A 22,658-nucleotide genomic window follows, 5' to 3' on the forward strand; every position below is an offset into this window, starting at 1 on the left:
GGGGCGGGGCCGGGGCGGGCGCGCGCGCGGGCCGCGGCCAGCGGGCCTGTGGTCCGCCACCCTCCTTCCCGGGCCGATTCGGCCGGAGCCGCCTTCCCGCCCGGCGTCCTGGCCGGGCGGCCGCGCCGGGAGATGGGGGCGGGCGGCCCCCTCGGCGCGCGGCGGGCCCCGGGCGGGCGCGCGCGCGCGGCCTGAGCGGCGTCCCGGCCGGCGCGCGCCCGCGGGCCGTGCTCGTACTCGTGCCCGTGCGCGGCGCGCGCCCGCCGCAGCCGTCAGAGCGGCGGGGACCATGAGCGGCGCGGCCCGGCTCGCCGCGCTCGCCCTGCTGGCCTGCGGGCTGCGGCCGGCGCGGGCCGACAACGCGAGCCAGGAGTACTACACGGCGCTCATCAACGTGACGGTGCAGGAGCCGGGCCGCGGCGCGCCGCTGTCCTTCCGCATCGACCGCGGGCGCTTCGGGCTCGACTCGCCCAAGGCCGAGGTGCGCGGCCAGGTGCTGGCGCCGCTGCCGGTGCACGGAGGTGAGCGCGGCGGGCGGGGGGCGGGGGGCGGCGGCGCGCCCGCCCTGGCCGCCGGCCCCTGCCCGGCCTCCGGCTGCAATTCGAGGCCGGAAATGTTCGCGTCGCGAAGAATCAGATCCACTGGGGCTGGAAGCCAAGTCTTGAGGTCACGGGTGCCCACCCAGAGGGACATAGGTAACATTGTCAGGAATCGTCTCTGGAGCACTCGTGGTTTTCTGTAAGCCTCGAGCCTGCTCAGTTAGTGGTTTGGTACCCAACTGGGATTAAATTACGGGTCGTGTTTAAAAAGGACATGTTTCTCACATCGTGGAGTGATGGAGGGAGGAGTTGGCGCTCTGAACTTTTGGAAAATGTCTGCTCTCCTTTCTGCCCCCACTCTCACTCTGAGATTGTGAGGAGATTTTTTCTTTTTTTAACTGCTATTCATGTTAAGATGACCTAAACTAGGCAACCTAAATAAGGTAATGGAGATTGCTTTTATAGTCTAAAATATTAAAACATCGTGCCCCTCTGAGCTATTTGTATGGCTAGGGAAAAAGAATCACAGTAAGGCTTTCCTGGACAGCTTGTCCGCAGCCTAGACTGGGCTCTAAAACTTCATTTTAAGGTTTGACTTCATTTCTCCTCTCCACTGTGTTAGAGGCAGCAGCGAGGCCCAGCTTGGCGCTAGAAATAACTTTGTCTTTGGTTCATTCAGTAAATATTTGTGTGCCTGCTCTGTGCCAGCCACTGTGGTTGGGACACACAAGGTTGCCAAACTGGCACTAACAATGCTAGCCTATTTTCTGGTGGGGAGAACCAAGGGTCATGTGGACGGGGAGGAAGAGAGGCAGGTTCTGGAGCAAGGGCTGGCCCTCTACAGTGTTTTGAAATCTGTGGTTTGTTCTGGGGCTTGGTCCCTTGGGCACCCCAGGCCCTCCCTGCAGATGCGCCCCAAGGTGCTCCCCGCGTTGCTTGTTTTTCACCCCAAACAGGGGCCCTATCTCTGAGAGAGCTTGTCTTAGGTGTTCAGTGGGAGGGTGTTGGGATCGTGTGGACTGATGTGTGGGTGAAGGCAGGCAGTCCTGTTACCCCCTCACGGGAAGTGGCTTTAAAGTTTAAAGGTTCTGAGTCGGACCTGTGCTGCTGTGTAGATACGGTGTGACACTGGCAAAGGATTTTGCCACTTAGCCTCAGTTTCTTTGTCTGTAAAAAGGAATGGTGAAGTATTTACCTCTTAACAAATGTTAGAAGTTCAGATGGTTTTGAACTAAATTAGTGGGGGTGTAGACACTGCAACAAAATGAACAAGTTTATGAAGCGGAGTGTGAAGATTGAGTGTGGGGTCACTTTCTGTGAGTTTCCATCTCCTTCCTTTCATTGATTCTCTGTGGGGTCATTTGACAGCTGTACCAGGTTTCCTCAGGGCGGTGGCCATGGTGTCCTGTGGTGATTTGAATCAAGCTTCCTGCTAATGAGTCTTCACCCATATATTTCTTCAGTCTAGCAAGTCCTGTTGAAATCCTGTTGTGCCAAGCACCATTCAAGGCACTGCGGAGAGAGAGGGTCAACGGCATGATGGTAACCGATGGGAACACCTCTTTCTGAAGCCTGCATTCTAGTAGGGATCTTTATCAGTTAGTGTACCTGCCGATTGTTTCTAAACCTGTGGGTGCATAAGAAATCTAAGACATTCTTCTGCTAGTGCAGTAAGAATTTAGGATTGTATTCTAAGAACAAAAACGTGGGGCTGGGAGGTGTCAGTGGTGGACACAGGCCTCAGCACTGCAAAAGAAAAGAGTACAGAAATCTTTAAGAACACAATTTCAAGTGGGAATAATATTTTGATCTAGTAGGTTTCGAAGATATATATGTGTGTGTGTGTGTGTGTGTGTGTGTGTGTGTGTATGTATATATATATATATATATATATATATATATATATTTTTTTTTTTTTTTTTTTTTTTTTTTTTTACCCCAGTACTGGGGAAGGAACCCAGGGACACGTTACACCCTCAGCCCTATTTTTTATTCTTTATTTTGAAACAGGGACTCACTAAGTTGTGGAGGGCCTCACTACATAGCTGAGCCTGTCCAACAACTGCAATCCTCCTGTCTCAGCCTTCAAATGCTGGGATTACAAACATGTACCACCACATCTGGCGTACTTTGGTATTTTAAAAGCACATTTTGGAAAGTGCTATACTTCTGCTTTATAAAATACTTCATAAACGAGTGTGTACTGATATCTTGGTGGGTAGAGGGTCATTTGTTCCTGGCTAGTAAATTTCACCTTGTAATAGATAAAGAATTCATTTTTTTAAATTTATTTTTATTGGTGCATTGTAATCATACATCACATTGGAATATAAGACTTGAGAGGATATACAAGCACACATCATCCAATCAGCCCTCATCCAGCCCCCATCCCATTCCCTCCCCCTCCCTCGATCCCATGCTTGTTTGGTGATTAACTTTGATACATTTGTTTATGTACCTCCTGCTTTTTAAAGAGGCTCCATCCTCCCCTATTCCATACCCTCTGATAGGTCACCTTAATTGCTTCACTCTAGGGCCCTTTCTATAGCTCGACCACTTCCTGTTGCCCCTTTCCTCCTAGTTATTGCTGATTAGAGGATGCATCTGGTTTTTATTTTCTGCGATATTTCTCTGTGCATGCCGCGTTGCAAATACCGATCCCACTCTTGACGGCCCCAGTTGTGGCCTGGCTACCCGATGGACTGATTCAGACCTCGCTGGCTCAAGCAGTGGCCTTGCCTCATGGGAGGCCCTGGTTCTGGTCTTGCTGGCCCCGACATTGGCCTAACTCCTCATCTGGCTCCGATCCCGGCCTCGGAGGCCCCAGCACCAGCCTTCCTCACGGCAGGCTCCAATGTTAGCTGATGGCCCCGGCATCGGCCTAACCCCTCGGCAGGCACCAATCCAGGCCTCGGAGGCCTCAGTAGCGGCCTTTGCTTCATAGAAGGCTCCGATGCCGGCCGCTGGTCCCGGCACTGGCCAAACCCCTCGGCAGGCTCCAATCCCGGCCTCTGAGACCCCGGCACCGGCCTTGCCAACCAGCAGGCTCCAATCCCGGCCTGCTGGCCCCAGCACCGGCCTAACCCCTCGGCAGGCTCCGATCCCGGCCTCGGAGGCCTCAGTAGCGGCCTTGCCTCACGGAAGGCTCCGATGCCGGCCTCACTGGCCCCAGCAGCAGCCTAACCCCTCAGCAGGCTCTGATCCCGGCCTCGGAGGCCCCAGCATCGGCCTTGCCTCACGGCAGGCTCCGATCCCAGCCTCGCTGGCCCCGGCACTGGCCTAACCCCTCAGCAGGCTCCAATCCCAGCCTCAGAGGCCTCAATAGCAGCCTTGCCTCACGGAAGGCTCCGATGCTGGCCAGTGGCCTCGGCACCGGCCTAACCCCTCAGCAGGCTCTGATCCTGGCCTCGGAGGCTCCAGCACCGGCCTTGCTTCGCGGCAGGCTCCGATCCTGGCCTCGCTGGCCTAAAGAATTCATTTTTAAGCCTGGCATGGTTGGCGCATGCTTATAGTCCCAGTACTTGGGAGGCTGAGATAAGAGGATTGCAGGTTCCCAATCAGCCTCAGCAACTTAGTGAGACTTTTTCAAAATAAAATAATGAAATCAGGTTGGGGTTGTGGCCTCAGAGGTAGAATACCCCTGTGTTCCATCCCCAGTAACACACACACACACACACACACACACACACACACACACCATTTTTAGAAATGGAGTTGTGAAGGAGATATCTTGTTTATGCACAGCTCACAGTTGCTTTCTTACTACTAACTAAAACAGTAAGCTTAGAACCAGGAGCAATATTGAATACCTTTTCAGTGGACCAGCTCGTGTGTGCTGGGGAGCGGACATTGTAAATGAGCTTTATGTGTGTGCACACTAACTTTTTGTTTGAGCCCAAAGTGGGTGTTGGGAGAGGAGAAAGCCCTGTGTTGATGATGTAATTATGTATGCAGATGTGTTGGTGGGAAGAATTTGGTATCAGCCACTTTTTGCCTTGCATAGAAATTTTCTGGATTGGGCGTTACTGCCTTAAGGAACAATTTTACCAAATAATAAATTTTTTTTAATTAAAAAAAATCTTATTGACTGTAGGAATTGCAGTGAGGCTTAAAAATTGAATATCAAGTTTTTATGTTTAAAGAGTGATCCTATTGAGCCAGGCGTGGTGGCGCACGCTTATAATCCCCGCGCTTGGGAGGCGGAGACAGGAGGATCGTGCAGGTTCAAAGCCAGCTGCGCTGGCTTAAGAGACCCTGTTTCCAAATAAAAAGTATAAAAATAGGTCTGGGAGTGTAGCCTGGAGGTAGAAGGGCTTCCAGGAACCCAAGTACCACCAAAAAAAAAAAAAAAAAAAAAAAAGCAAAACAAAACTAAAGAGTGATCCTATTGGGTGAACCCTTTACTTGTTCTTTTAATGAACCTAAAATTGGTTTTTTCATAAATAGTGAAAAAAATTGATGGAAAAACAGGAATCTGAGGAAAGAAGCCATGCAATACTAGAATTCATAATGGCAGAAGCAGGCACTATTAGACATAGAAATTTAAAAACATTTAGAGACAAAGTACATATGATCCTGGGAGCAGGGACTCTGAACATTCAGAGAATTAAATAACCAGTCAGGAAGGAAAAGGACACATATGTGTAAACTTACATACCTGTTTTGTATTTATTTTGAATGTTACAGCTTAGAAAACATGCTCACCTACTGTATTTTCCTTCATTTTTGGGTGATTTCCAGTAGCATGTAAATGTTAGAATATTTTTTAAAACATCACTCTACCTCCCCACCAAGTCTCTAATCTGCCACCATCCTTTGTGTGTGTGATACTGGAGATTGAACCCAGGGGCGTTCTACTTCTACTTCCAAGCTACACCCCCAACGCTATTTTTTTTTTTTTTTTTTTTTTTGGTGGTACTGGGGTTCCTGGAAACCCTTCTACCTCCGGGTTACACTCTCAGACCTATTTTATAATTTTTTTCTTTTTCTTTTTTGGAAACAGGGTCTCTTAAGCCAGTGCTGCTGGCTTCGAACCTGTGCGATCCTCCTGTCTCTGCCTCCCAAGCGCAGGGATTACAAGCGTGCGCCACCACGTCCGGCCCCCCAGCGCTATTTTATTTTTATTTTCAAACAGGTTGTCCCTGGGTTGATGAAAGTCTCACTAGTGCTGAGACTGTCCTTGAACTTGCGATCCTCCTGTCTCAGCTTCCCACGTGCTAGGATCACAGGTGTGTTTGGCCACACCTGGCCCAGCCCTATTTTTGTTTTTATTACAGCAAACATAAGTGTCATATATGGTTGCTGCCTCCAATTTTTCCTCTGTTCTTTATATTTGAAGACCTTTGATTGCTGTGCCAGTGATTTTAACAAAAACTTGGCATATCTAACTCATATATTGGGTAACAGAGTCAGGATTTCTAAGATAGTGTGAAGCAGGATGGCAGCTGGGCGTACTTGGGAGGCTGAGACTGGAGGGTCACAGGTTCATGGCCAGCCTCAGCAATGTAGTGAGGCCCTCAGCAACTTAGACCAGTTTCAAATGAAAAATGCAGGGCTGGGAGTATAGAATGCTACTGAGTTCAATCTCTAGTGTTACAAAAAATAAAAAAGAAAGAAAGGATGGACTGAAGTTAAGAAAAATAGTAGAAATGCGTATATGGTCCTTGGGTTCAAAGATGTTATCTTCGTTGGGAGTTGTTGAGGGCAGACAAGGTTCGGCTGCGTGTCAGGTGACAAGGTCTGTGTGCCCTGACTTTGCCCTGGCTAATCTTGAGCTGCATCTGGATCTAGGGCAGCACCTGTCCCCTTCATGTAGGCCAAGCACACCTTCGTTCTGAATGACAGCACACCCACGTGACTGTCAAGAAAGGCATCCTTCATTGGAGGGAGCTCCTGAGGTCCCCCACCTTGGGAGGAGGAAGGCAGAACCTGAAGCCAGCCTACCAGCATGTACTCATTAAGGGGAAGGCTTCTTTTCAAACCAGTCACAGTGGAGTGGGTATATGTTTATGTGTACACGTTACATGGTAATGAAAGCATTAACTTAAACATTGCTAACATTAGGTTTGTGAGGTAGTCTTTTTGTTTGAACAATCCAAAATTATCTGCAGTATATCAAGACTTCTGGATAGATTTGAATTTTGACAACAATTAAAAGTTATTTAGAGGCAGTGGTAAATAAAGTAATGAGTATTGTTTGAGAGAGCAATTATAAAGGAAGGGAACATTTCTTACGTGCTTGTGCACTCTTGTTCTACCTAATCCTTGAAGAGGAAGTCTAATATTTTGAGCCACGTCCACATCAGTGAAGCGAATGGAAGTTCTTAGGGCTTGTTTTTTTAAAATACAGCAGTGTTAACCAGGCACAGTAGTGCAGGCCTGTAATCCTAGTATTTGGGAGGTTGAAAGAGGAGGATTGCAGTTTCATGGCCAGCCTCAGCAACTTAGCAACTTAATGAGATCCTGTTTTAAAATGAAAAGTAGATAAAACAGGGAGACTTCCGGGAAGATGGCGACCGAGAAAAGCGGGGCTTAAGAGCCCCACTAACAACCAATTTCCATTACCACAAAACCAGCGCCTTTCATAGCCAGAAAACACCATCACCAGAAAAACAAAAAAACCACCAGGCTCCAGAGAGAAAGCGGACTGAGAACAGAGCTCAGGGCCACAGAGGAGACACACGCGCCCGAGGACGCGGCAGCGGCAAATTCAACGGACGGCTACAGCAAGCCGAGGTGAGCCACTGCGGAACAGCCAGGCGGGATCTTTCGGCGCAGACAGCATTTAAAGCTCCCAGTGGCTGAGCTAAGCACACGCTGCAGGGATTCAGAGTGGAAATCAAAGCCAGAGAAGGAAAAATAACGCCAGCTTCACGGCCGAGGGCGTGGCAGCGGCGCCATATTGCCACTGGCGGCAGCAGCAGCAGGGAATTCACCGAGTCCAGTACAGCTACATCTGTGTACTCAAGAACAGTGAGTCAAATTGCGGGCCACAGAGGAGAAATCCCAGTACTGTACCCCCTGGGACTTGACTCAGTGAGGGGGTGGCGGTGGCAGAGATATCACACCATAGGAGAACGTGCAACCTGGCGCCCCCCACAGTCTAAAGCAGCCTCTATCGACTCCCTGGGTCGGAGACTCTGTGATACAACCCAGTAAAGGAGTAGTGGGGTCTGAGATAATACAGACTCGAGATCCAGAGCACCTTAAGTGAAGCCATAGTGACCCAAGTGAAGAACCCAGAGAAGGCACAAACCTCCAAAATCATGGGAAAGAGGAATAACACTGGAGTAATGAATGCGCACAACCCCACAACATCAGAACCCGATAAAACAGAAAATCAGAGATTTTTAGAAGATCAAATCAGGAAAATAACTGTAGAAATAATAGAGGTGCTTCGAAAAGAACTCAGAGAGAGCCAAAAAGAGATAAAGGATGCAATTAATGAAGTAAAGGCCTCAATTCAAAGCACAAACAACCGATTAGACCACATGGAGAACAGAATCTCGCTCTTAGAAGATGAGCAATCCAAAAATGAACGCATAGTTTCTAATCTAGAAAAAAATATCCGACAGCAGGAATCTGACATTGAAGAAATATGGGCCCATCTTAAGAGAGCTAACCTAAGAATAATTGGAATAGAGGAGGGAAAAGAAAGTGATACCAAAGGGATCAACAATCTCTTCAAGGAAGTAATAGCAGAAAATTTTCCAAATATAGAGCAAGAGGTTGATACACAGATCCAGGAAACTTATAGAACTCCCTTTAGACAGGATCGGAGAAGAGGATCCCCACGCCACATAATTGTCAAAATGACCAATGTGGAAGCCAAGCAGAGAATCTTAAAGGCAACAAAAACAAAGGGCCAAGTGACATTCAGAGGCAAACCAATTAGAATCACTCCAGACTTCCCAAACCAAGTCATGAGAGCCAGAAGGGCTTGGAGTAACATATTCCAAACTCTGAAAGAAAACAACTTCCAGCCAAAAATTTCCTATCCAGCAAAACTTTCTATCAAATTAGATGGAGAAATAAGAAGCTTCCATGACAAACAGAAACTGAAGGAATTTATGTCTTCAAAACCAGCGCTAGAGAAAATACTCAAAGAGATTAACTACAAAGAAGAAATAGGTAACACTCACCAGAACCAGAGAAACAAGAGTTTCCATCCAACAGACAACTAAGATTGGTTATCTGTGGAGATTCATTATTTATGTTAGTCTTTTACCTATCTCTAAATTGTATTGTTTGCCTTTATTGTTGTTAATTTTTAGGATTTCTAGTTGGAATATTAATATACCTTCAGATATAGCATTTGGAAATATTTTATCCAATTCTATTAGTAACTTTTAACTCTGTTTACATTGTCTTTGGATATACAATATTTTCTTTTATTTTTTAGGGAGTTTGTATATTCTTCTGTTGCCTGTGCCATTGAAATCATATCCAAGAAATCACTGCCAATTTCAATGTTGTGAGGTTTTATGACCCAGATTTTCTTCTAAAAGTTTATAGTCTTAAGATTTGTATTTAGGTCTTTTATCTATTTTGAGTTAATACTTGTATGAGGGATTAGGTAAGGGTCCAATTTTATTCTTTTCCATGTAATTATTATTTTTCAACAATATTTAGTTAAAAGACTATTATTTCCACCACCAAATGTTCGTGGAAACCTTGTCAAAAATAACTTGACAATATAGGGAAGAATTTAGCTCTAGGCTTGTATTTAACTCCAATGGTCTATATATCTGCCTTTAGAACAGTACTACACTGTTTCAATTATTGTAGCTTTATATGGTTTGAAATCAGAAAATATATATCTGCTAGCTTTGTTCTTTTTCAAGATCGTTTTGGGTATCTAGAATTCATATTCCATATTAGGATAGATTTTTTTCTGAAAAATAAATATATAAATATATGATAGTTTCACCTAAAAAAACAGAAAAAAATATGCTCAGGTAAGAAAGAAAGCAAAAAGAAATATTGAAATGTTATCTTTAAATCATCAAAAGCTTGGTATCAGACAAATGAAACTGTTATGTGAGATTATCATTTTTAATTTTGGATAAATTGCTATAATACTAGATGTCAACCACTAAGCCAAGCATGGGAAGGAGGGATGGGGAGAGAATGGGGTGGGGATCGGGTGGGGGTTGACTGGGCGATGTGTGCATATATGTCTACAAAAGTTTGTATCCCACTATGATGTATGAATACAGTGCACCAATAAAATAAAATTAAAAAAAAATAAATAAAATGAAAAGTAAATAAAATAGGACTGAGAGTATAGCTGAGATAGAACGTCTCAGGTTCAGTCTCTAGTACCTGACAACAACAAAAAAGACAAAGCGTAGCAGTTTTGACCTATTTATAAAATGAAACTATTAACTTTATCTAGATCATCAACATTTGTTTTAACATCATGAAGTGTTTGTTACACTAGGCATTAATTGTTTTTTATAAATTGTAATAGTATGGTTTTTCTTTACTATTGGAGGTAGTTTTGAATAAATCAAAGTGAACTCTTCAAACACCAAATGAAGCCAGGCGTGGTGGCGCCCCCCGCGCTTGGGAGGCGGAGGCAGGAGGATCGCGCAGGTTCTAAGCCAGCCGTGCTGGCTTAAGAGACCCTGTTTCCAAATAAAAATATATAAAATAGGTCTGGGAGTGTAGCCTGGAGGTAGAAGGGCTCCCAGAAACCCCAGTACCACACACACACACACACAAAAACCCATCAAATGAAATTCATAAAAAGCACTTGATAAGCACCTACTCTATGCTTGTGCTGTGTAAGCCTTGCGGTGGGTGCAGAAGACATGGTGTGTAATTCCAGCCTGCGAGAACGCAGTCACATTGTTGGCAGCTCAGCCTCGTCTGGATGGCGTAGCTAGGACACGCCACTCTGAGACTGCGCAGACTCTTTTCAGCATACAGGTGCTGGCGGGGTCTGGAAAGGGTTTCACTAGAAGACCGCTATACTGCTTGTCTCTGTAGTTTGTAGCTGCTCTTGTGATATTCCGGAGTTGATGGTTGTGCTAGCCTGCAGGATGTGCGAGCCAGGGCTCATGTCTTCTGTTTTTGCCAAGCATCTAAGACTGTGCCTAACACTAGCAAGCCACTTGTTCAAGTGCTTGTATTTGATCCCGTGGTGCTTGGTGCAGTAGTGGAGCCTACGACAGCCTTGTAGAAAGGGGTGGATGACGCCAGGTGTGGTGGCGCACACTTGTAATCCCAGTGCTTGGGAGATGGAGACAGGTGGATCACATGTTTGAGGACGGCCTCAGCAAGTAGTGAGAGTTTGATCAACCCACTGGGACACTTGCAAAATAAAAATGAAGCTTGGTGTGCTGGTGCACGCTTGTAATTCCAGTACTTGGAAGGCTGAGAGGAGGATTGCGGTTCACAGACAGCCTCAGCTGCTTGGTGAGGCCCTTTGCAACTCAGTGAGACCCTGTTTCAAACTAAAGAATAAAGAGTACAAAACAGGGCTGGGGGTATGGCTCAAAGGTAGGATGCGCCAGGGTTCCATCCTCAGCACCCACACACACAGGCTGGGATGGGGGTGGAGCGGCTATGGCAGCGTTTCCTGCAGGGCTTGTATGGTGCTAGATTCCCCTGTGACACCTCCCGTGGTGGGGTTCTGGGAGTGTGGTTGCCTCTAGAGCAGCGGAAGACACTGAGGACAGCAAGGGGCAGTGGAAGTGCCCAAGACCATGCTGAGAAGGGATGGTAAGCCAGTGAGCTTGGGGATCTGTGCTAGAATGCAGATGGCACAGAGACCAGAAAATGAAAAGCCACTTGACTTGATTAGTCTAAAAGGTTTCATTGAAAAAGTAGACTTTGAGGTTAAACACAAGAATTTCTGTTTCCAGCCATAGCAGGATAATAGGCAATAGTTTACTGTCCCATCTCACCTGTCTGAACATTTGACACAGTTCTGAAGTAGCAGTTTTAGATATGGGTCAGTAAGCATCCCAGGACAGAGATCCCAAGAGAAGAGAGATAAATATGGAGCTTTTCAAGAGAAGAGAGATAAATATGGAGCATCCTGGGGTTTCCAGGCCGCAGCACTGGTGGGAGAGCTCGGAGCTCCAGGAGGCCAAACCAGCTCCGAGCCTGTGCAGGGAGGGGGACGGGGGCGGGGGGCGAGGGCCCACGTGGCATTGCTGCAGAGTCCCTCAAGTATTTGGTTTAGCACCAATTTACATGTGTTATGAAGAAATTATTAGAGTCTGGGGAGGAGAAAAACTTCCAGAAATTAGCACACAGGACAGTTCTTGGAGTTCACACAGGGCCGGGAATAGTTCATATTCTCACTAGTCAGAGTGGAAAGACCTCCCAGTGTTCAGGCCATGGAGTAAAGCTTTTGGACGCCTAATGAAGCTTAAAAACAAACCTTAAAAGAAGAGAACACTGCTTCCAAATAACTTAACTTGTCCAAGAACAAAGCCCAATTTAAAGAAATACAACAAAATCTAGCTACTAAAAATGTAAAATCTGAAATTGACATTCAATCCAAAATTACCAGGCCTGCAAAGAAGTAGGAAAATGTGGCCTGTGAGCAGACAAAATCCGTCGGTAGCAAAGGGCTCCAGAAGGACACAGGTGACAGACCTGAGGCCAGCTGTCAGACACAGTGTGTGCAGGAGGCAATGGGAGCCGGGCGCACGGAGGAGTGGAACGGGCAGGAAAAGACAGGCCAGCCTTTCCGTGGCTAAGGCCGGGGAGGGCGCGTGCGCTCTGGCCTTGGTGCTCTCCGTTCATGCTGGCGGGAGTGGACTTCGTGCCTTCGGGGACGTAATATGTACCAAGAGTGGGCCAGGTAGCCTCCACGGGTCACGTTTTGTACTTGGCCTGGTAACGGCTGTAGGTGTCCTCTACCCTTGCGTTGTGTGGGCAGCTCAGGGAGCTACGGGCTCTGACTGAAAGCATCTTTTCCTTATAACACTTAACATAGTTGGAGATTATATATCTATTTTCTTTATCTCTGAGGGCAGGGATCCTGTCTCTTGTGTCTACTCTTGTATATTCAGTGACTGGTGCAGCATTGGGAACATATTAGGGTGGAGCTGAGCAGTTGGCGCCCACCTACTAAAGAGAGCAAGGCCCCTGTGTGACCTTGGGGATTCCACAGAGCTGGACTTGACACAGGCCTGTCTGGTATCAGTACCAGTGCATTAACCACTTCTCTGTGTTGATTTCCAAGTGGGTTTAATAAATTATGGTATATCTACCAGTGTGAAATGGTATACAGCCATGAAAGGAGATGGTTGTAAGAGCTCCACACTGCTACAACAGTAAAAACAAGGTGATTGAACTCTGACTGCCACAAGTTTGTTTACGTACTCAAAGTCATGTTAAAAATAAAAGTGGTTGTTATGTCAAATCATCAGTGATATTTCCTATTTTTAAAAAAATTACCAAAAGGCTGGGGGTATAACCCAGTACTACAGTCTGTGCTTAGCGTGCATTAGGACCTGAGTTTGATCTCTAACACCACACTTACATAAGTATTTTTGTTAGTTTTTACTAATAAAAGGGGGATCTTCATGAAGGAAAAGTCAAATGATCTGAGGGGACTAAGCAGGAAGAAGTGTCTACAGGATGATACACACATGTGCTCCCCCCTCAGAGCCCCCACCTTCAGGAATTCCAGGCATTGGTCAGAATGAGTGTGAAACTGGAAGGTACTAGGGATATGCTGGAACAAGGTAAGAGGAACACGAGTCCCACGCTCACTGTCACATGCAAGGCAAGCTGGAATGTCCCCGCTTCTGAGCAGGAAGTGGGTCCTGCAGAGGGAAATGGGTCCCCTCAGCACTCGGCTCTCCTGAGTGCCTTTGCATGGCGATGATAGTAACTTGCTTGGCTTTGTTGTTTTCACTGTTTAGAATTAATCTATAGCTAAATCATGGGAGGCTTAATTATAGCTTTAGAGCAGAAAGTCAGTGTTTGAAACTTTAAGAACATACAAATATGAATGACAAGGTGAGGAAGTAAGGGAGAAAGAGAGGTTAGGCAGACTGAGGGAGGTGGTGTGCCCATCGCACAGGTAGTCTTTGTTGCAGAGCCTAGAAGAGTTCAGCCATACAGGGAAATGATACGGTCAAGAGAAAGAGGAGCAGAGGAGAGTAAATGAGCAGAATCTTGATTGTGACGTGAATCCGCCCGGGAAACAGTGGCTGGCCCGGAGCTGAGGCTGCTTGCCCCGGGACCGCGGGCAGCTGGGGTCGGAGCAGCTGTCCTGCTCTGTAGGCCACTGGGGACTTCGTCTTTTTTTTCTTTTTTTCTTTTTTTTTTTTTTGGTGGTACTGGGGTTCCTGGAAGCCCTTCTACCTACGGGCTACACTCCCACGGGCTACACTCCCAGACCTATTTTTTTTTTAACTTTTTTACGTGGAAACAGGGTCTCTTAAGCCAGCGAGGCTGGCTCTGAACCAGCGCGATCCTCCTGTCTCCGCCTCCCAAGCGCGGGGATTACAAGCGTGCGCTGCCATGCCTGGCGGACTTTGTCTTTTTCACAGATGCCTACAGTAAGATCCTCATGCCTTCCCCTTCGCTTACTGCGCACGAATCTGCTCCCCACTTTCTTTTCCTTCGCAGAAATTCCTACTTTACTGACACCTGAGTCGCTTTCCAATTCCGGTGGTAGGCTGTGGAGTTTAGAACCGTGTAGAACTCAAGCGATAGCTCAGGTGATCTACTTAAACTGTGGAGTCAGGGAATGCTCTTTTACTAGGTGATTTATTTCATAAACAAGGCAAGGTGTCTGGACCCAAATACCGTATTATGGAAGCCACCACGCTGCCTGGCTCATGGCGTTGTTATTTTCTTTGCTAACTCCCTCCCTCTTCAGCTGACTGTGGTCAGTCCTTGGCATAAATCAAAACAAGCACGGTGTGATTCTGCCCCTTGGTCCCCATAGAGTATAGCGAGTTATCTTCTAGCCCTTCCTGCCTTCTTACTTCTCTCTTTGTTTGATATAATAACATTTTTGTATGTGTGGCTCTGGGGATTGAGCCCAGGGGCATTCTACTTCTGAGCTACACCCCCAGCTCTATCTTATTTTATTGGGAAACAGTGTCTCACTAAATTGCTGAGCCGTTTTCAAACCTGCAATCCTCCTGTCTCAGCTTCCAAGTACAGATTACAGGTGTGCAGCCCTGCTAACTTGTCCTGGCAGTCAGCTCCGGGAAAGCGCCCGTCCTCGAGGACCCTTGTGCTCTCACCTCGTCCCCAGCTCCCTAGTGAGCGATGGCATGTGCCTGGGGAAAATCTGAGCACCCAGCTGACCGAAGTTTTTAAATTCTAAACAAAACCAAATGGACACTTAACAATGTCCAGTAATCAAAAAAAATTTTAAGTCAGGCATGGTGGTGCATGTTTATAATCCCAGTGTTTGGGAGATTGAGACAGGAGGATCACAGGTTCAAAGCTAGCCTCAGCAACTTAGTGAGCACCTGTTTCCAAATAAAAAAATAAGATGTCTGGGGTGTAGACTGGAGGTAGAAGGCCCCTGGGTTCCATCCCCAGTACCACAGAGGAAAACAAATTCTCGCAAGCAAATGCAATGACCGAAATAATTTTTTTCTGGGCATGTCTCACGTCCCCTCCTCTTGTTACCTGTATTTTTAGCCTGCACAGCTCCCTGCTCCCTGGGTTGAACTTCAGTTTTCTACTTGGTATCTTTACTTAAATGTGTCAAGAACATCTCCAAATTGATAAACTCCAAGTGTAGCTTTGACCCCCACTCCCATCTCAGTAAGTAGCATCACCGTCCACTCGTTACCAAGGCAGAGTGAGAGTGCCCAGGCTTCGCTCCTCACCACAGGTCACCTTCAGAAGGCATCCCGGCGGGCCGCCTGCCCGTTTCACAGCTGCAGTACTGGTGCAGGCAGATGTCATCTCGTCTTGTCTTTGTCTCGCTGCTTCTCCTGACTTCCATCAGTTTCGTCCTGCTGCAGTCATCAGATTGGTCTTGAAGGTGGCTCCCTGTCTAGCTTTCAGTGGCTTCATATCCCTAGAGTAGGAGGCTGGGCTCTTCATCGTGCTACGTAGGGGTCGCCCCGGAGCTCCAGCCGTCTCCTCCTCTGCCCGGCCTCATGCCATTCACGCATCTCTGTGGTGCGTCTGCCTCCAGTCCCGAGGGCTCCGGGGCGCCTTTGTAATGGGTGCCTCTGGCTGGGATCCCAGCCCTCTCTTCCCTCCCGACAGGGCTGGCTGTGTTATTGTAGGTCTGCAGGTTGGCAGCTAAGGGGGCAGTGGAGGCCTGGGAGGGGAAGGACAGACATTAGAACTTTAGCAGCCATCCATGACCAGCCGGCCTTGCCTCTCAGCGAAGGCTCACTGTCCCGCATGTGAGTGTACAGCTGCAGCCTGAACAGATCCAGGAACACGAATCTGCCACATATGTCTCTGGAAAACTTCCTGTTAGAAAGTCCTTGCCATCTGAAAAGAAAACGTGGTCCAAATGCTTGAAGGTAATCATGATGTTTCTAGTCTGACTCAAGTTTCCCACCTGCACGTTTCATAGCCTTGTCTTTTTTGGGGGAGGGAGGAGCACTGGAGATTAAACTCAGGGGCATTCTCTCTCCAAGTTACACCCTCAGCCCTGTTTTATTTTTATTTTTGAGACAGTCTTGCTAGGTTGATGAGACTCTCACTACTTGCCGAGGCTGTCCTCAAACCTGAGATCCTCCTGTCTCAGCCTCCCAAGTACTGGGATTATAAACATACGCCACTATGCCCGGCTTCTCTGTTTCTTTGGACCATTCTTAAGAGTGTGGTGTCTTAAACCTCAGAACATGTCTATTAATGTTTCATTCAAAGAGTGTTGTGTGTTGCTGTGGTCTGAATGTTGGCATCTCCCCAAAATTAATATGATGGAACTTAGGCCCCAATATGATAGTAGTAAGATATGCCACTGAGAGTGGGGTGTGCACTTGTAATCCCAGTTACTTGGGTGGCTGAGACAGGAGGGATTGCCAGTTTGAAGCCAGCCTGGGAAACTTGGGAGGACCATATGGCACAAATAAAAACTCTAAAGAAGGGTTGGAGTGTAGCTCAGTGGGAGAACGCATGCATAGTACATGCATTAGTACACACGAGGCCCTGGATTCGGTCCCCATTGCTGCAAAAACTAGTGGGGCCTTTAAGAAGTGATGAGGTGGTAGTGTGGAACCCCCTGGATGAGCTTAGCGCCTTATCAGGGCTAAAGGGGATGTTTGCCATTTCTACCACATGAGAACGCAGAGGTTCCTGGCTAGGCCTCACCATCCCAGACCTGTTGTGCCTTGGCCGTGGGCACCCAGCTTCCAGAGCTGGGAGCAGTAACTTCACACTTTTATAAATTCCCCTGTCTGTGGCACTTTAGCATAAAAGTTTGAGCAGATTAAGGCTTGGGTTGAATAGTATTCTACAAAAATGCATTCCCACCCAGAACTTCAGAATGTGACCTTCTTTGGAAGTAGGATTTGGGCACATGGTATCAGTTAAGGATCGAGAAGTCATCGTACTAATTGACTGAGTCCTAAATCTAGTGACAAGTGAGTTTGTTCATAAGAAGAAGAGAAGATTCAGAGAGGAGCACAGACAAGAAGGTCACAGGAAGGAGGAGGTGAGTGGAGTCGTTCTGCCACAGCCAGGGAGAAGGGGGTGTTCAGCAGCCACGAGAGGCCAGGAGAGAGGTTTCTTCCTCAGAACTCCGGAGGAGCCCACATCTTAATCTCAGACTGCTGGTTTCCAGAGCTGTGAGACAATACATTTTTGTTGTTTTAACCCAATATGTCCCATCTCGTATACACAGGTGGCCATGAGCAACTCAACAAGACTCTTTCAAAAAAATAAAATGGGGCTGGGGATGTAGCTTGGAGGGTAGAACACCCCAGGGTTCAGTCCCCGGTGCCATAAGATGGATGGATGGATGGACGGACGGATGGACGGACGGACGGGGCTGTGGCTATAGCTCAGAGGTAGAAGCCTCTGGGCTCAATCTCTAGTACCCCCCCCCAAATAATAAGTAAATAAATTAGTGGTTCTTAACCTCCTAGGGTTGTAGATCCACTCCAAGATTTCAGTGAGCTGTGGACTTTTCTCCAGAAAAACACATATTTACGTAGCTGTACATAAAACTCGTGGTAAGGGTCAGCACAGTCGTCTCTTGAGTGTGGCCTGTGGGCCCAGGCTCAGAATCCCTGCTGTATTGATGAGGTATTGATAAGAGCGCCGGTGAGTGAGCCAGCCTCCCTAATGCACTGCTGAAACCCAGGTGGCTGCGTTCCAGTAACAGCGCTCACTCCTGGTGGGAGGAACATTCAAGTTCCTATTCATCTTGCAATTAGCATGACATCATAAAACACATTATCAGGTACTTTGGTGGAAAAAATGTAAAGATGTTTTATGTTTAGTTTGTCTGTGGCAAAGGAGAAAGAGAAGGGAACTGTTCATGGCTGAACCCTAGTGTGTTACTTCCTGCTGCCACTGTTAACACATGACCAGAAATGAAGTGGCTTAAAATAGTACATATTTCTTAGTGAGGCCCTCTGCAACTTAGTGAGATCCTGTTTCAAAATAAAGAATACAATATAGGGCAGAGGGTGTAGCTTGGAGGTGGAATACTCCTGGGTTCTGTCCCTAGACCCACCAAAGGAAAAAAAAAAAGTACAAATTTAATTTATTTGCAGCTCTGGATGTCAGAGTTTGAAATTGGGTCTCACTGGGCTGAAATTAAGGAGTTGGCAAGATGGCATTGTGTCTAGAGGTCTTGAGGGAGAATTTTTGTTTTTGGTTTTTTGGTTTGTTTTTCTCGGTACTGGGGTTGGGACCCAGGGGCATTCTACCTCGAGCTACACCCCCAGCCCAATCTTTTATTCTTTATTTTGAAGCTGGGTCTCACTGAGTTGCAAGGGCCTCACTAAGTAGCTGAGGCTGGCCTTAAACCTGAATCCTGCCAGTTGTGGTGGCGCACGCTTGTCATCCCCCCCCCCGCCCCCGCTTGGGAGGCGGAGACAGGAGGATCGCGTAGGTTTGAAGCCAGCCACACTGGCTTAAGAGACCCTGTTTCCAAATTAGAAAAGTATAAAAATAGGTCTGGGAGTGTAGCCCGGAGGTAGAAGGGCTTCCAGGAACCCCAGTACCACCAAAAAAAACCCCACAAACAAACCAAAACAAAACACCTGGATCCTCCTGTCTCAGCCTCCAGAATGCTGGGATTGCCAGCATGCCTCCCCACTCCCATCTCGAGGGAGACCTTGTTCCCTTGCTTGTCCAGCTGTGGAGAGGCTGCCTTGTGTCCCGTGGCACATGCCCCTTTTCCATCCTCAAATTTCTCTAGGATCCTGACATTCCACCTTTCTCTACAGCATTTAAAAGATTGTTAGGATGGGCCGGGCGTGGTGGGTGGCGCACGCTTGTCATCCCCGCCTTGGGAGGCAGAGACAGGAGGACCGCGCAGGTTCGAAGCCAGCCGCGCGCGCTGGCTTAGGAGACCCTGTTTCCAAATAAAAATGTAAAAATAGGTCTGGGAGTGTAGCCCGGAGGTAGAAGGGCTTCCAGGAACCCCAGTACCACCACAAAAGAAAAAAAATTAAAAGATTGTTAGGATTATGTTGGGCCTGTCCAGATAGTTGAGGATAATCTCTTTATCACAGGCTGCTGGTTAGCAACCCTACTTTCATCTGCAACCTTAATTCTCCTTTGCCTTTTTCTTTCTTTTGTGGTACTGGAGAGTGAACTCAGAGGTGTTCTACCTCAGAGCTATAACCCTGCCTTTTTAGTTTTGTTTTGAAGCAGGGACTCGTGAGGCTGCCGAGAGTCTTGCTAAGTATCTAAGGCTGGTCTCAACCAACGGTCCTGTCTCAGCCTCCCAGACACTGGGATCATGGATGAGACCACCATGCCAGTTCTCCCTCGCCTTCCGGCCTACACATTCCCAGGTGTTGCGCCAGGACATGGACATCTCTGGGGAGGTGTGTCCCTGGGTACAGTGAGCCTGAGCCAGCACCCGTGACCCTCGCTTTCTCTCAGTGTCACACATATCCTTGATAACTGCGTCTGTACTTGCTAGCAGTTGCTCAGCTCGTTGTTTGCACGCTTGGCCTTGCTGTTGTATAACTGTTAGAGTGCTGTTTGCACAGGTTAGTGTCCTAATGACCGTTCGCCAGGATTCCTCAGTGATGAAGCCACTGATTCATCTGATCAGGAATCCTGAATTCAGTAGCTGCTCTAAGTTCCATTTATCAAGTAATTAGTAACTGGCACATACCTGTCTGCATGCTGTCTCTTCCTCTGTCCGGGAGGTGAGGGGAGTCAGCACCTGTGTGCTGCCCAGAGGAAGATGGGCATCAAACAGCATCGAGCTGAAGGGGCCCTGAGTAGGCGAGCTGACCAGCCAGCAGCCCACCTCTGTCCACAGTTTGTCCACAGACTCCCTGAAGCAGTAACTTGTGCCGAGACCGAATCATGGGCAGATCTTAATTACATTAAGGGCAGGACAGAAAGGAAGATGACCTCCTGGGAAAGCACATGGAGACCAAGAGGTACAGAAGTTCTTCCTGTGCTCTGTGCCCTGAGAGGCGTTCAGAGGGGAGGGAAAGGGGCACACAGTTGAGTGGAAAGGTCAGTCGGCACTTCCAGGCTGCGGTAGGGTTTGGGATGGTTTAGTAAGTGGTATGGAAAACTATTGGAGGTTTTATGTTCTTGTCTTTAAAATTTTTAACTATGGGACTCGAGATGTAGTTCAGTGGCGAGCACAGGTGTGAGGGCTGGGATCGATCCCCAGCACCTCAGAAAATTAATTGTGGTAAAATACGTATAACATCATTTTAACTGTTTTTTGTTTTTGTTTTTGTTTTTGTTTTGCAGTACTGGGGATTGAACCCAGGGACATTCTACCTCTGAGATACATTCCCATCCTTATTTTTTATTTTAAAACAGGGTCTCACAGCTGGGCGTTGTGGCACATGCTTGTAATCCCCGCGCTTGGGAGGCAGAAACAGGAGGATCGCGCAGGTTCGAAGCCAGCCGCGCTGGCTTGAGACCCTGTTTCCAAATTTAAAAAAATATATAAAATAGGTCTGGGAATGTAGCCTGGAGGTAGAAGGGTTCCATCCCTAGTACCACCAAAAAACAAAACAAAACAAAAAAACAAACAAAAAAAAACAGGGTCTCACTAAGTTGTGGGTAGCCTCACTGAGTAGCTGAGGCTGGCTGTAAACCCATGATCCTCCTGTCTCAGCCTCCCAAGTACTGAGATTATAGTCTTGTGCCACCACGCCTGGCTTTAACTGTTTTAAAATGTATAGCTAGGCTGGGCGTGGTGGCGCACGCTTGTAATCCCCGTGCCTGGGATGTGGAGACAGGAGGATTGCGCAGGTTTGAAGCCAGCCACGCTGGCTTAAGAGACCCTGTTTAAAAAAAAAAATAAAATATATATATATATATATATATATATTTATTTATTTATATGAATAGGTCTGGGAGTGTAGCCTGGAGGTAGAAGGGCTCCATTCCCCAGTACCACAAACACACACACACACACACACACACACACACACACACACACACACACACAAAGTGTAGCTAAGTACATTCACACTTTCCTGTTAGATTCTAGAACCTTTTCAGCTTCCACAACCCAAACACAACCTGTTAAAATCAGATCTACCCTTTCTCCCCCGCCCCAGCCCCTGGCAACCAGTCTTCTCTGCAGCCCCCAGCACTGAGGGTGGGCTGAGGGTTCTCCTGTCAGGCGAGCGCTGAGCATGTCACCGAGTTACATCCCTGGCCCTCTGCTTCCATTTGACCGTTCTAGGACCTCATATAGAGTCATACCTTTGGCCCTGTTGACTGGCGTATTTCAGACAGCATAATGTCCTCAACATCATTTGTGTTGTAGCATATGTCAGAATACTATTGAAGGTTTTGGGGTTTTTTTGTTTTGTTTTTGCAGTACTGGAGATGGAACCCAGGGGCCTTCTACCTCCAAACTACGCCTCCAGCCCTATTCTTTATTCTCTCTCTCTCTCTCTTTTTTTTTGGTGGTACTGGAGGTGGAACCCAAGAGGCTTTCTACCTCCGGGCTATACTCCCAGACCTATTTTATATTTTATTTGAAAACAGGGTCTCACTAAGTTGATGAGAGCCTCACTAAGTAGCTGAGGCTGGCTTCGAACCTGTGCAATCCTCCTGTCTCAGCCTCCCAAGCTCAGGGATTACAAGCGTGCGCCACCACGCCTGGCTTTTATTCTCTATTTTAAAACAGGGTCTCACTGAGCTGCAGAGGGCGTCGCTAAGTAGCTGAGACTGTCCGTGAACCGTGATCCTTCTGTCTCAGCCTCCTGAATGCTGGGATTACAAACGTGCACCACCATGCCCAGTTTATTGAAGGGAATAGGATGGGAGATATTTTCATATTAACACTTTTAGCCAGGCATTGTGATACAAGTTTGTAATCCCAGTACTTGAGATGGAAAGATTACAGGTTCAAAGCCAGCCTCAGCTAATTAGTGAGGCAGTCCACAATTTAGGGAGACTTTGTTTCAAAATAAGGAATAAACAATAGCTTGGAGGCAGAATGCCCCTGGGTTCAATCCCCAGCTGCAAAAAAAAAAAAAAAAATTAAACTTTTTACTTATTATAATATATACCAAGTATTTTTGATGAATTACCAGAGTGATGATACAAATCTAACCAGGGCCTGGACTAGAAATAGCATTACCCGCCCCTTAATTCTCCTTTGGTCCTTCCAGTCACTGTTGCCTTCCTCCCTCCCTCCCCCAAAGTAAATGCTCAGCTGACTGTGAACAGCAGAGATTATGCCTGTCCTTTAACTTTATATGTAATGGAAAACTGTCTTTATTCACATACATTTCTGACACAAATGTGTGGATTTTCCATACCAAGTAGTTCTCTAAGTCTCAAACACTAACTGGATGGCCTACATTTAATTCACTTTTGACACTAACTACCTGGTATAAGCACAGACCCCATAGAATAAGGTCTCATCCTACAAAATTCCCCACTTCCAATGCTACTTGGAAGTAGTGGGTGCCAGGGTACTAACATGTCTGTCTGACTTGACTACAATTTGAGAGGTTCCTACAGTAACCTCCTGCATTTCAT

General features: G+C 47.2%; 1 protein-coding gene across 1 annotated transcript in view; it reads left to right on the forward strand.

Annotated features, from left to right (window-relative positions):
- Positions 1-289: 289 nt before the first annotated feature.
- RNF130 (ring finger protein 130) overlaps positions 290-22,658 on the forward strand; it is a gene marked incomplete at both ends in the record, with an annotated part of 111,342 nt that continues 88,973 nt past the window's right edge. The window contains one exon of the mRNA XM_080699345.1: positions 290-521. Within this exon, the coding sequence (XP_080555471.1) occupies positions 290-521 (232 nt within the window). The remainder of the gene's footprint in view (positions 522-22,658) is intronic.

Source organism: Muscardinus avellanarius (genome assembly GCF_963383645.1).
Source record: "Muscardinus avellanarius genome assembly, chromosome: 7".
Classification (NCBI taxonomy): domain Eukaryota; kingdom Metazoa; phylum Chordata; class Mammalia; order Rodentia; family Gliridae; genus Muscardinus; species Muscardinus avellanarius.